The sequence below is a fragment of the Fukomys damarensis genome, unplaced genomic scaffold, assembly GCF_012274545.1.
Source record: "Fukomys damarensis isolate Sample0158 unplaced genomic scaffold, DMR_v1.0_HiC HiC_scaffold_3, whole genome shotgun sequence".
In the NCBI taxonomy this organism is placed as follows: Eukaryota; Metazoa; Chordata; class Mammalia; order Rodentia; family Bathyergidae; genus Fukomys; species Fukomys damarensis.
In genome coordinates this window covers 42,396,631-42,410,858 of record NW_022900915.1, presented here as the reverse complement: position 1 = coordinate 42,410,858, position 14,228 = coordinate 42,396,631, and the positions used below count along the sequence as shown (strand labels likewise).

At 42.3% G+C, this 14,228-nt stretch overlaps 1 protein-coding gene across 5 annotated transcripts in view; it reads left to right on the top strand.

Moving 5' to 3' along the window:
* The window catches only part of Xrcc4 (X-ray repair cross complementing 4), a 251,954-nt gene that overhangs the window by 141,137 nt on the left and 96,589 nt on the right, over nucleotides 1–14,228 (top strand). Inside the window, exon 8 of one of the 5 annotated variants that reach the window (XM_033767836.1) lies at nucleotides 12,001–12,146. The exons of the other annotated variants lie outside the window; for them this stretch is intronic. Coding sequence (XP_033623727.1) covers nucleotides 12,001–12,146 — 146 coding nt within the window. The remainder of the gene's footprint in view (nucleotides 1–12,000; nucleotides 12,147–14,228) is intronic. 5 annotated transcript variants of the gene reach the window in all.

Here is a 14,228-nt window from a genome sequence, read left to right as displayed (position 1 = left end):
CTTGGAAAATCTAAAAGTAGCAGCTCAACATCATCTCATCTTAAAGCAGTTGGTCCAAAAGGACAGATAAATACTGGTATCGTTTTTGTTTCCACAGACTTGTGAATTAACTTATGCAGGTTCACAATTCATGCTGCAGTCCATGGGCATGAGTTAGTCTCCTGTCTGCTGAGAACACAGTTCAAGCACTTCTTTTTAAGTTATCTTACCAATATTAAAACCCTCTGGGTTCCATGCCTTGAACTCTAGCAAAGGATTCTCGTGGTGAGGGCTTTAATAGGCCCTTAAGTGGCCCATGAAGGAGCTGTGTGGCTGCAGTAACTCCTGGTGAAGAGTAGATGCCACATAGTGGGTGGTGACCCTGTGCTGTGTTTTGCCGAGGTTGCACGGTCTTGCCGCAGTCTGTGTGGTACAAGCATAGGAAAGGACGAAGCATTTCTCATCCTGGTGTCCCACTACCTCCACGGAGGGTGGTCCGGAATCACACAGCCACCACTGCTCCCATTTGTGTAAGGTGTTGTCTTCCTGGACCTAGAGAAACTCAGTCCTGTGACTTTTATTGCAACAGGATCGCAGCACCAGCCTTGAAGAAACTGCATGGGGTTCGCGCCCTTTTATGTTTGTCACAGTCAGCCTCTGCTGGCACCAAACCACAGTGAACACCTCAGCTGCCTCCACAGAACCCGGTGCAGTCAGAGTTTAAAGTAAAATAGTCATTGTTAGTAAGGTTTTTTAAACTGCTATTTTGAAGAAAGCTATCGGTTTGCCTTATTCAGTTCTTATGTTGCTATTTTCAATGTTACCAGATTATAAAAAACTTAAAATTTAGTATAGAGAAAGGTTACTATTAATCCATTTACTTTTAATAAAATGAAATTCAGTTTACTTCCTAACTATAAAAGCAGTAAATGCTGATCCCAGAAAACTCAGAACCCATAGAAACAGGAGGATGAGCCCCAGACACTCAGTGTCATCCACCCTGAGGGACCCTGACCTGTGCCTCCCTCATCAGCACTTGGTCTACACAAGCAGGCTTACAGCATGTGTGGTGCAACCTCAGATTTTTCTCCTAAACACACATTGCAAACATTTTTCACTCTAGTAGGTACATTTCTTTAACATCGTACTCATAGTGCCCAACTCTACAAATGTTTCATTTCTGTAAGGAACTCCCTATTGGAAACTGGGCTTTATTACATTTATGCTATATGTCTACATTACATACATTTGCCCTTTCAGTGGATTGTTTCCTTAGACAATCTCTCACATGTGGAATGACTGGGCCAGTGTAGGCAAAGTACTTGTTAATCCTTTGTCACGTTTTATGGAATTCTTCCAGAAAAGCCACCACAATTTGTACTCTCACGAGCAGGGTTTTGCTCTTCTGTTTTCCGATTCATAGTGGTAATGGCCACATCAGTTTAATCAGTGAATGATATCCCATTGTTTAACTTTTTGTATTTAATAAAGTTGTCTCATCTTTCTGATACTGATTAATTTTTTCATATTTCATTTTTTTAATTACCTTTTTCTGAGTTGAGCTAGTTTCCAATAGAGGTCCTTGAGTCCTGTTGCTTTTGAAAACCTCCTTTTTATGTTAAATATTAAATTTTTATTTTCCTTGCTGGTCATTTTCCTTTTAATTTTCATAAATGAGATTTTACATCTACAGAGGTACTAATCACTTGAATCTCTTCATAAACAATAACATTAATACTTAACATATTTGAATACTTATCATATTCTAAATGTTGTGCTAACCCTTTTATATGTGTTGTCTCATTCAACTGTTCTATTTTATAGGTCAGGAAACTCATACCTGGAGTTGCTAGGTAACTTTCCCAAAGATAAATGATATTGCAATGTTGAATCTGTGATAATCTTACATTCTAAGAGCCACACTTTTTTTTAGCTGCTTATTATGCTTCTTCAAAACTAACCAAAAAACTAATATTTATTTGATTACAATGTCCCTAGTACCATGCTAAACACTTGAATCTCATCCTAATAATTCTCTTAATTCTTGCTTTCTGTATTAGGTCTCTATTGTGTACGTATTTGTGAACAGCTGAGTTAAAATGAGTTTCAGTGATGTTTAGCTGTGCCTTTGCTTTCCAGAGATGTATTTAGGCTCACAGTTTCAGAGGTTTCAGTCCATGGTTGGCTGGTTCTGTTGCCATGAGCCCATGATGAGGCAAACGTCATGACAGAGAGGCCATGGTGGGGCACAGCTGCTCACTTCATGGCAGCCTGGAAGTGGAGAGACTTGGAGGGAGGGAGGGAGGAAGGGCTGTTGATAAGATACACCGCAGTGCTGTGTTAGAGATAAAGCCTTCAAGGCACCATCCTTTTGGGCACATTTGAGATCCACCCTGTACCTGATTGCTTTTGCACAATTACTAGAAGAACATAGTAGAGCCAGAACTGGAGCTCTGCGAGTGCAAAGACTGGTTCATACTAATGCATCCTGCCTGCCTTTCCAGGTGGGCAGGACAGTGAGATGGATCCTGTGTATGAAAGAAAGCACTAAGTCAGAACCTCTGGGAATATGATGTTCTGTTAATTTAAAGCACTGTTTCCCACAGGCTTTTGGCTAAATCCTAGAAATATTTTTCTGAGAATGGAATTGTGTTTATGAACATTTCAAAACTACAGTAAGCCCTTTCCTTAGAGTTCTTATGGAAATGAGGGTTTCCCATTCCCTTTTGTGTGGTAGCTCAGCAAATCTTTGTTTCCATTTAGCAGTCAATAAGGTGCAATGCTGTATAAAAATAATATATTAGAAGACTGAGTTTTAAAAGAGGAGAGGTGGAATTGCATGGACCAATTTCAAATGTGGTATTTGGTCTTTCTAGTTTTTTCTATTTTCGTATTTATACCTTGATTCTTGGCTCTTGATAATTTATTATTTTTTCCTAGTTTAAATCTCAAAATATTTGGAAATTGTGTGTATGTTTAATCTGCGAGAAGGATATAATCATCAGATTCAAATATCTAATTCTCAGATTTTTTGATATCTAAACTTTAAACTTTTGTGTCAAATTAGGAGCATAAAATGAGTGTTCAATTGCTACATATTTACTTTGGTCATTGTGAACAAACCTCACTTTTTACACAACTTTAATTTTATCACAATGTTTATGTTCTTTGCAAAAGTAAACACAGTGGTGGTTGGAGAGCAAGATAGGTTTTTATTAGCTCCGCTCTGTGTTTACCTAACTGCTGGGGCTGGGCTCTCACTCTCCCGGCCACATGTTTTGATTAATGGCCTTTGGATTGCAGCCAGAGTATACTGATTGTGGTCAGGGCACTTCAAAGATGATTTATTGATTGTGTTTGCAACTCCAAATAAGTAAAAATCGATCACATGCATTATTATATGTTTGCTGATAAAAATCAAGATTTACCTTTTAAAGTTTGAGTGTTTTTTTATGTATACAGGAAGAACAAAGCATTAATTTTTTTAAAAAAATATTCACTATTAACCACAGCTTTATGGCCTTTGGAAGCATGATTACTATGTTTATCAGAATCTTAGTCTTGTAAATGCGTTTAAGCTATATTTTAACAGAATCCCCACATAAGATGTTTCAGTGGAGCTTACAAAGGTGTTTAAAAATGTATTTCCATGTTTATATCTCGCCCTGGGAATAACCCTTACTACACCTCCCCCAGGCTAGTATGTGTATTTAAATTTCAAATTACTGACAGACTCAGATTTCTGTTTAAAAATAAATTTAATGGTAGTCTGCTATAATCTTTCAGAGTTTCAGATAAAAGGAATTTATCATGTTTCTCATATATTATGCTTCTATTGTTTTAAAGACATTGATACATAAAATTTTTCTAAATTTGACTTCATAATAGTTACTGTTTCAAAATACTTTGACCAACGTAGCATAATGTGTAAATATTTATTCTACGTTGTCAGTGAGGTCATTAGTCAAAAGAAATGACTTCCTGTTCATAATTTATATTTCAATATTGAAAGAAAAATAGGCACTAAAATATTTGCTGTGCTGTATTCATCATTTACCTTGCAGTAATGAATTTTATAACTTAAATTAGTTAATGTCATATATAACTAAATGTACAATAATTATTTGGTATTAAAATAAAATCAATAAAATCTTTCATCACACTAGAACCAAAGTGGTCTCATATTATCTGATTATGCCAAAATACAAAGATATAAACTTCAAATGTAACTGCGATGTTGGCAAATGGAATGAAGAAATCAGATATGAGTATAAAAAACAATAAACATAAGAAACTGAAAATATATAAGAACCTATTAGTATTATTCAAGAATCTTGTTATCTTTTAGTAATGTATTACTAAAGCATGAAGAATGTAGACATGCTTTGTTTAAATGTTGGTGTTAGAAACCATTTTTAGGAAAATTTTAGGATATATTTTGTTTAGTTGAAAATCTTTTGCAATACTCTTTTTTTGGGTGGGGGGAGTACCTGGGATCAAATTCGAGTCCTTGCACTTGCAAGGCAGGTGACCAAACCCCTGAGCTAAATCCCCGGCCCACAGTACTCTTGATTATAAAGTCCCTTTTAAAAGTATAATTTCTCGCGATCATTTGTACACATTACTTTTAAAAATGTTATCTTTGTAATAACGAAGATTGTCAGTGTATCAAGTAAAGCAGTTTTATTATTGCCAGCATTATTAAATGCTGACTCTTACGTATTCCACTTCAGTAGTACAGAACAAAACTTGGGCACAGACGCTCTCTGCAGCGGTCTTTCTGTGTGAACAATGAAGGGAGACTGACCGGTAGTGGGGCCATGTTACATTTTGACTGTCTCTTACATGTATGTAGCTACCTGTAATGTGTCTGAAATGTACCCAGTTTCACAGTGGAGACAAAAGTCTATAAAATTTTACAGAAGTGCTATTCCGCTGGAGGACTGTGGGATAAGAATAAGTCAGAGAAGCCTAGCCAGGAGGAGGTTTTGTGTGAGTTTGGTTTGAAAGATCAACATGCTCCTGGAGGCAGAAACTGAAGACAGACAGACAGACAACATAGACACTGATGGTTGAACCCAGTCTCCAGGCTTCCAGCATTTCTGTTAACATTGGAAGCAGCTTCACCAGCTGGGGCAGTGGCCGGCTTTAAGAGGCTGCATTTTCCAGCCTCACTGACACAGGGAAGGCCACATGACACAGCCAGTGCCGGTGGTGTGTGAAGGGAAAGGAGATGTGTCCATGCAGTGAGTGGACAGGCAGTCCCGTGTATCTGTCTCCCTCTCCGCCCGGCCTCCACCCAGCCTCCACCCAGTCTCTATGGAAAGCATCTGGGAGAAGGCTGAGCACAGAGATAAGGGGAATTGTGGCCTGGGTAGTGACACGGAGGTGGGCAGCACACCCAGCCTGGACTGCTCATCCCACCGGACTGTTGTGTGTGAGAGAAGTAAATTGTCTGTCTTGATCACAGCCATGACATGTTTTGAATTTCTTTGGTGGAGAGACTTGGGCTATGCCCTAACTCAAAGGAAGGACTCTTTTAGTAGGGGACACACTGCATGTGTAAAAACATGGAGAAAGTGTCTGGAAGGCAGAGGACCAGTGCCCGTAGCATGCCATGGATAGAAATAGGAGCAGCTTTGGTGAGATGGGCACAAATTACTTCCCCAAGAGACTCACATGATAGGCTGATTTATTTGGGCCTCCTTTATGCGTGCACTAGGGAACTGGTAAAAGGTCTTAAAGCAAAGAATGGAATAAGTTCAGGAGAACTTTCTTCAAAAGCATACATTAGATGTATGTGAAGTTTACTGATTAGCACTGAAGATGGGGAGATGGCAAGTGTTGTCTGAAAGAGTGATTGTCAAAGCTCGTGTGATTGTAAAGCAAAAGACAGATTTAGAAACATGTAACATTACCGCCAAAGACTCGGAAGACTCATTGGTTATTGAAAGCTGTGGGGTAGGTATGCCCTTTCTCAGAGCAAGTCATCTGTCTTAACTTTAAAAATCAGCCTCCCACAAAGGTTGGATAAACAAACTTTGATAGCCATGGGAATTCACTTCTCCAAACACTAGAAAAGTTTCCTTTTCTATGTTGGTGTATTTATTAGTCAAGTATACAGTATGTAATACATTAATATAAGATTATTTTACATCATTTTATATATTTTATATTTACAGTTAATTTAGCTTATAAATAAGTTCATTCGTTGGCATACTGTCCTCAAGTCATACTCTGAGAAAGTTTATCACTCTGGAAAGTGCACCATGGCCTCCAGAAATGGCTTGATATAGGGCTTCTTCTTAGCACAAGGAACTAGTGTTTCTAGACATGTATTTTCAATGTAATCTAAAATCGTGGAATTTCTTTTGCTTGGGGATATATGATATTCTGTTTAAGGGATTACAGAGAAAATCAACTTTTTCACTGTCAAAATCTATTAAGGTTATACTGCTGACTTTAAAAAGTGTTTCCCCTAGGTCATGGATATGACTTTTTAGAAATTTCCTGATAACTGAGGGAAAGATGTGAATGGAATTTATAATAAGTGAAGGGCAAACTAGTGAAGTAATAAGATGTTAGTATAAAACCAAATCATGGCAACAATAATATCCTACTAACTCAGGCTTATTTTTGATTATGTAATAAATAATACCATAGTAAACATGGAAATGTTGAAGAGAACACTCTGTGTTGTCCTCACCTGCTATGTGGGCAAGTAAGACGGCTGGGAGTCTCAGACTTCGGACTGAATACTAAGACGGTCATTCAGGTCGAGGGTACACTTTGGGAGTCCCGGCCTAAAAGCTGTTAGGAATACACAGCAGTAATTTCCAGAGAAGGAAAGCAAACAAAACCTAAGGCATTGAACAGCATTACAGGTCATCACTTAGACTCGGATTATTGGCCCCTCTTATTGCTGCCTTAGCACAGTAATGACTTGCATGGTGGCCTCCTGCACAGCCCTGAGCAGAGATCAGGTTGGGGAACGGGACTGATGAGCAGTTACAGTGCAGTGTGCTGCTGAGGCTCTGATACAATAGTGACAGGTGCATTTGGAATGTCTAATAAAAATGAACACTACAGGAAGGCACAGTGAACAAAGAAAAAGGTATTACCAAGGACGGACACACACATAATGAGGAAAACATATCACACTGGATAGACTTTAGAAACTCATTTTCAAAGGTTGGAATTCAATATGAATTGACAGTTAAAAAAAAAAAGCCAGATGCGTGGATTATACTAAGTTCTCAATAATCATCTAATAAGTGGATCTTTTTTTATTTGATGAGGGAAAGGAGATACTAAGTGGCTGTCGTCCATTTGAATCTTCCTTTTGTTAAGTGGTCTTACTGTCTGCACAGTAAGTAAAGCCTGAAATTTGAGTCAAATTTAACTTCTCCCTTTCCCTCGGCCCCATGTTCAATCCATGTGTTGGTCATGCTTCCTTCTACGAAAATATCACTGCGGTCCTAATTCCTTGTTTGCCACTTCCTCGCAGTTGTTTTCCACTGCCACAAACTCAGAGCTGCAGTCCTCTCTCCCCCAGACCGCAACCTTCGTGCTTTTGTCTCCCCAGTTTCTCTTCTTGACCTCTCACCTAGGGGTGGCGAGCTCATGGCCTGTGTGCCGCAGTGGGCTGTTTGTGATCTCTGCAAACCCTAAAGGTTCGCCATCACTGCTCTGCTCCATTGTCCACAGCGAACTTCAGAAAGCAAATTAGACTCTAACTTATACTTCACCCCATCTCTCCTGACTCCTGTCTCTTCCTAGAATCTCAGTGCTTTCCCACTGTAATTCAAATCTAAACCTGTGACCATGTGTTAGGTGCTGAGTGACTTTCTTTAAACTAATTGTGTGATTTATTCATTTGTTTAAAAAAAAATCCTGGAACTGGAGATATCATGCTTACCACATGCAAGGCCCCAGGTTCAATGCCAAGTACCAAATATGTATAGATGTAGACATGTAATATCTACATATTTATGGATTTATTATCCACCTTTTCAGTGTCAAGAAATGCTGTAGATAGTACCAAAAGAGCGTTGAACAAAAGACAAACAATTTTGTTATGTATGTGTGGGGAAGAAATCAGTGTATATGTCAGAGAATTAAAAATAGGTGTTGTGATTGTGTGTCACCGGAGCTCCGTGGAATGGATCAAGAGTGCACTCTCGCTGATATTTAAATTGAGTGCGAGTGACAAGGAGAGAATCTTGTAAAAGTCAGGCCAAAGGACATTCCAGGCAAAGAGCAGCTACTAACACCTTTCCTAAATCGGGACTCAGGTTGATGTTCTGGAGGGACAGAAAGAAAGCTAATGCAGAGAGAATGCCATCCACACAGGTGAGCAGGTACTGCAGGGTGAGCAGAACTCCGTCATATCAGACCATAGAGGCTGGAGTGGGGGTGTTGGAATGTTTGGGGGGTGCAAGTCATTAAAGGCCTCACCTGGCTGCTGTTTTGTAATGAGCCAGTATTGGAGTGGGAAATGAGATGCTGCTATGGAAGGGGGATTAGGGTGCCTTCTTCACAACTTTGCACAGTGACCCTAAGTGAAAGAGAGGATGTAGACGTGGTGACTGACAGGGTATTCCAGGAAAGATCTGGTGACGATGGCAGTGGTGGCAGTAACCAGGGGCACCAGGATACTTGCTGACAAAAGAGTGGAGGGGGGCTGGAGTAAAATATGACAAGTGGCATCGGGTGTGGTGGCCCACACCTGTGATTCCCACCATCGTGAGGCTGAGGCAGGGGTCACAGCTTCCAGCCCCGCCTGGGCAATTTGGTGACTTGGCAGCATCCTGGATCAAAATGAAAAAGAAAGGGCTGGGGTATAGTCAAGCGTGCAGGTCCTGGGTTTAATCCCCACCACCTCCACATTAAATAACGTAAGGAAATAGAGGTGGTAACGTGGAAGAGAAGAACCCAGACTGACTTCCGTGACCAGGGCTTGGAACCAGGAGGATGAGGACTGAGACCGGATGGTGAGAGGAGCAGATTTAGGAGCAATGCAAGGGATTAAAGTTGCATTTGTTCTGAGTTCGAAGTGGGGCATCTGCTAAGCATCCAAGACGATATATGTTCGGGGGGCAGATGGTTCTGTGGAGTTATTGTTCCTGGGGAGATTTAGAGTAAAGATTTAGGCAGACTTGAGGCCATGGGCATGTACAGCACACTTCATTATCTGTAGCAAAAACATTGTATAAAGCAGCTTTGAACTCTGAATTAACAAGCACTGAACACTGTTCCTTTGGGAGGTTCAGGTTGCGTTCCTGGAGCCTCTGGCTGTGTCCTCGTCAGCTGATCAATATATTCCCTGGCTTCATGTGTGTCTCTGTTTGAGGACACACGCATTCTGCAATAGCACAGCCTTCTTGCATGCTGGGCAACCCTTTCGTATCAGATACGAAGGCCTTTTTAAACAGTGAAGTCAACCAGCAAAAGCACAAAAGGGCAGAAAAATCCGCCAAATATATCACAAACGAACATATTTTTATAGCATGAAGGGGGAAATGGGAAGACAGTGCCTCCTGCACCTCAGCTGAGAGCAGATACACTGCTGACTCACGGGGCCCTGTGCTGTCCTTGTGGGCAGGCACAGGTGACGGAGAAAACACGGTGCTATTGGTTTTGGAGTCAGAAAGAAACCTGAATGAGCGGGCTCAAGAGGCACAGAAGTCACAACGAGTGGGACCTGTGGTAGTCAGCTTAGTATGAGAAAGCCCTGTGACCAGAAGAGATGGCCCAGATTCTGACTACAGATGCCCCAAGCTAAGCTCCGGACATCCCAGGCTGTGGGGGACAGAATCTAAATCCGTCACCCATCCGAGTCTCAACCTGGCCACATAGGAGGAGAACAGTCTATTTTGATTTAATAGGAGCAAAAACTGTTTCAAGAAGGGAGGGATGGCCCCTCTGAGAGTCTGTTGAGAACCAGAGTACGGTAAGAGCAGAGAAGCAGGCTCTTGGGGGAGGCAGCGACGTGACCAACATGAAGGGGCGATAGAATCGTCTGGGTGAATCGTGGGCAAGCGGCAGAGCAGGCTCGGGCTCGGGGAGTTCCATGCTCTCCTGTGTGTCCCCTGCTCCCTTGCTTGTTTCTTATAGGAGAGAAGAGAATGTATTCTTATGTTTTTCAGAATGACCAAGTCAATTAAAAATACATTCCTGACCAAGAGCTCAGTATTCCCTGGCTGTGGATTTTTTCTCTTATTCAGTGAGGGATGTTACCACACGGAATTGCCCAGTTGCCTTCACGGAGCAGAAAACACAGTACTAGAGAGGCAGAGTGTGGGCTTCAAACCCACTCCTCCCCCCAGCCGGTGTCCCCCTCAACAGCCCCATACTTTAGTGTCCCTAATCAGTAAAAAGGGCAGTCGCGTCCCCTCCCTCAGTGGAGGCAATCGTGAGACATGCCTGATTGCACTAAGTGCTCTCTAGGATTTCTGGGTATCACCACTGTTTTGTCCTCTCATCTCTGAGGTGCTGTGAGTTGTGAAACCCGTATTCCCGCTGTCGCATGCTGCCCCCGTGGCGTATACAGTGTGGATTAACTTCTGCCATTTCTAGAACTCCGTTCCAAGCAGCGCTCATTTCTATTCGTTCAGTAGTAGGAAGCCTCACATTTCAAACAAGACTTCTTGAAGGAGACAATTTTTCTAATGTAAAATTTATTCAGCAAATATTTGAAGATCTAATATTTTCCAGACACCGTCCAGGGATACAGTAGTAAACAAAACAGTCTTTGCTTCTTGGAACTGCAGTTTGAGTCAAAAAATAAATCTTGTACTTATCACAAATTCCAACTCCTTTACAAAGTCCTCTAGTTATGTTTAAATTCACTGAGAGCCAAGGCCCCCATTATCGGGGAGCAGGTGGCTTGTTTTTCTCAGAGATCTTGATCACACGAGTAAATGTGAACAAGATTGGCTGTGCAGTGTAACAACCATCATCATCATGCGGTGTCCAGGGTGATTTTGCATCGTATGAGCCTGACACCTGTGCTTCTCCTGTGTGTACGTTCACACCGTAGAAATCTTTGCGGCAGGTATTTGCTGAGTGCCCGGCAGAAGCCAGGCACTGGCCCAGTCACACAGGGTACAGTGGTGAGCCAAGCCACCCGGGCTCCGTCCTGGGGCTGCGAAACAAGTACATGCATTAGAAGCAGCGACACATCTGATGCCGGAGTAGCCCAGTGCTCTCTCTTCAGAGAAAGCTCATCATTAATTCAGGAATTTGAAATTTGCCCTGAGCCTAAGCGATGTAGGACAAAGGCAATTTCTTCACCCACTGAAGGCTCAGTAATTGAATCTGCAGAGATAAACTGGGCAGATGAGCAGGGGCAAAAGCTTGTGAATGTGTTGCACACATGGGGATGTGACGAAAGTGAGAAATCGTGAGCCAGTGTTTAGGAGCTGAACTCCCTCTGCATAGAGAGGAGGGAAGTGCAAGGATTTAGGAATTGGGACAGCAAGTCGTCTTTAGGGGAGATGAATGGGCCTAAGGGGTGGCAAGCTGAGGAAGGCTGACCTCCGGTCTCTGTGCTGATGAAAACTCTAGAACTCGGTCGCCCTCCCTCCCTGTGATGTGCACTTGTCTCCCCCGCAGTGAGATTTCTAGGGAAGGCTTCGCAGCCCAGCGAGCATCTCCTGGAGGACTGGAGGGCCTGGCATCAGGTAGATAGGAGACTTTGATGCCTGAGCGCTTTCTGGTAAACCCAGAAGCCCGTACCATTCTTTGGGGCACAGCTGGCCATAGCAGGCTAACCCCCTGCAAAGATCGGGATAAGAGGGGTGCAGAGGCTTGATGAAGGGCCGGAGAGGTGGCCCTTTGTTGAGAAAGAGAGAGTGGTGTGTGAGGCAAATATGCAGTCCCTGCCATGGGTTGCATCAGATCAGGCAGGGCTTATTCAGAGTAAGTCTTGTGCATTGAAATCATCCAGGTAGAGCGGAGACATGTTATAAATGAACAGAGCTGGTGCACCTTGAGCATGCGCTCTTCATCCCATTCCAGTGCAGAAATGGGAAGGCAAGAGAGAGGAAAGAAAGTAACCCGGTGCAAGATGTTCTACTCAGACACACACAGGAGTGAGTGTGAAGCGGGAGATGTGTACCTCCTTTCCCCACAGCTGTCCAAGGTCTGGCCGAGATCCTTCCAAGGTGAGCCCCACACATAGAGATAAACATCTTTCGTCAAACATGGCTACTAAATATTTTAATGGTAAGTTTTAAGAAAGGAAATTGTGTATATTTTTTTAAATTCCTACAATGATGTATGGAAAATACATTTGGAGCGCGAGTTAGTGATATAGCAGAGAGATGGTTAGAAGACTTTGTCCTTGGTGCAAATCAGCAGTATAAGGCTGTGTGGGGAGGGTGAGGAGTTCCCAGCAGAGTTGCCATGACTGTGCTTGGTTTAACCTGGGAAAATAAAGAGAGAAACCAGGACCATTCCTGTCTTTTAGCTTGGTGAACGATGTAGTTTGCAGACATGAGAAGGACGGGCAGAAAAATCTTAACAGACATCAAAGCAGAGCTTTGATTGCAGCTCCTGGGAGAAAGATCTGAAGATAAAGATTTGAGCGTCCCAGACCTCTGGGATTTATGACTCTGACCTTAGAGGGAGAACAGGCTGCGTGGGTAGGTGTTTTCTCTTCACCAGTGCAATTCCCAGCACACAGGATTTGCAGGGCAGATGCCAGAAGTCAGAAGGCTCCTCCTGGGGAGTGCTTCCCCCACAGTCTGCAGTGGACCACAGTTCCGTGGAAAAGGTGCCCACTCAGGCTTTGATGTCCACTGTGGACTGTACCTGCATCAGCCCCCTTACGGTTCCAGTCCAAGCTTTCAACTCATTTGAATAATTTTTTTGTATTATCTCTGCCTAGAAACTCTAGTATTATTGCAGAGCTAGACATGTAGATAGATAGAAGACAGAGAGATAGACAGATAGATGACAGGATAGGGTATGGAGTATATACCCATGCTCTCTGTATTACATACATGGGGGAGAAACGTTCTAAACATGTAATTCTTTAAATCACACTTTCAGTTGAGATTTAACACTCTTCATGTATTGCGAATCAAAAGAATTGTCCAAAGATCTTTTGAATCACAGATTCTGACTTCACAGTGCAGGCAAATAAAAAAAACAAAGACACCTGAAACCATAATAGAGGAATTCTTGTAACCGTGATAGTTATTAGTTCTGTTCACCAAATATTCCCAGCTTGCTGCCTCTGGGCTCGTGGTAAAATTACCCTTCGTAGCTATAGTGGAGTGAGACTCTTAGGCACGTTCTCACCAGCAAGTCTTGATTAAAAGTGACACATGCAGCTTCCGAGCCAAAGAACTTTCCTTCCTTCTGCCTCAATGGCCAGCAGGGTCAGTGGCTGCCTCCTCAGCTTAGATCAAGGAATGAGGACACCAGGGAGTGGAGCCCCAGACCCCTGTGCTGGGCACAGTGTGAATGAGAGATGGAATCTTTGCCGTTTGAGGCCCCTGACACGTCAGGGCATTGACTACTTCGTGGAATCCAAGCTGTTCCGACTGGCAGAATACAGGGGCTTCTCTAGATGTAGTATTTTTTTTTTAATATTTGTTTTTTTGAGACAGGGTCTCACTGTATAGTCGAGACTGACCTGGAACTCACTATGTAGCCCAGGCTGGTCTCGAAGTCACAGTGATTCTCCTGCCTCAGCCTTCCGAGTGCTGGGATTACAGGCATGAGCCACCAGGTCTGGCATAGATATAGTATATTCTGAGCACCACCACATTCCTATGTCCTTTTATTTATTTATTTCTATTTATTTTTTTCTCTCTCATTGAGTTTATTGTTACATCCATCATTGGGATCTTGTACCTCTACATGACAGGTCTTGGTTCTCATTTTTTTCCCCTTGTCCCTGCCCTCCCTTCACCCCCTCCTACCCTCCCCATTTACAAGAACTTTATTTCCATTTTTTCATTTTCTCATAATTTTTTTTCTTTTCCCTTATTACCTTTCCCCTACCCTATGTCCTTTTAAAGAACAAGGAGCCACAAACATTGGTAGAAAGTTGATTACCACTGCTGTGAAGTGAACATCGACTTCAAGCTCCCTGCAAGGTTAGAATACACCATCATTTGCCTACATCATTATAGACCCACATGTAACATGTTTCCAAATGTCATAAACTGGAGTACAACTAGAACTTCTGTGCTTATTTCACAAAATTCAATTCAATATTTTATTTAATAAAGAAA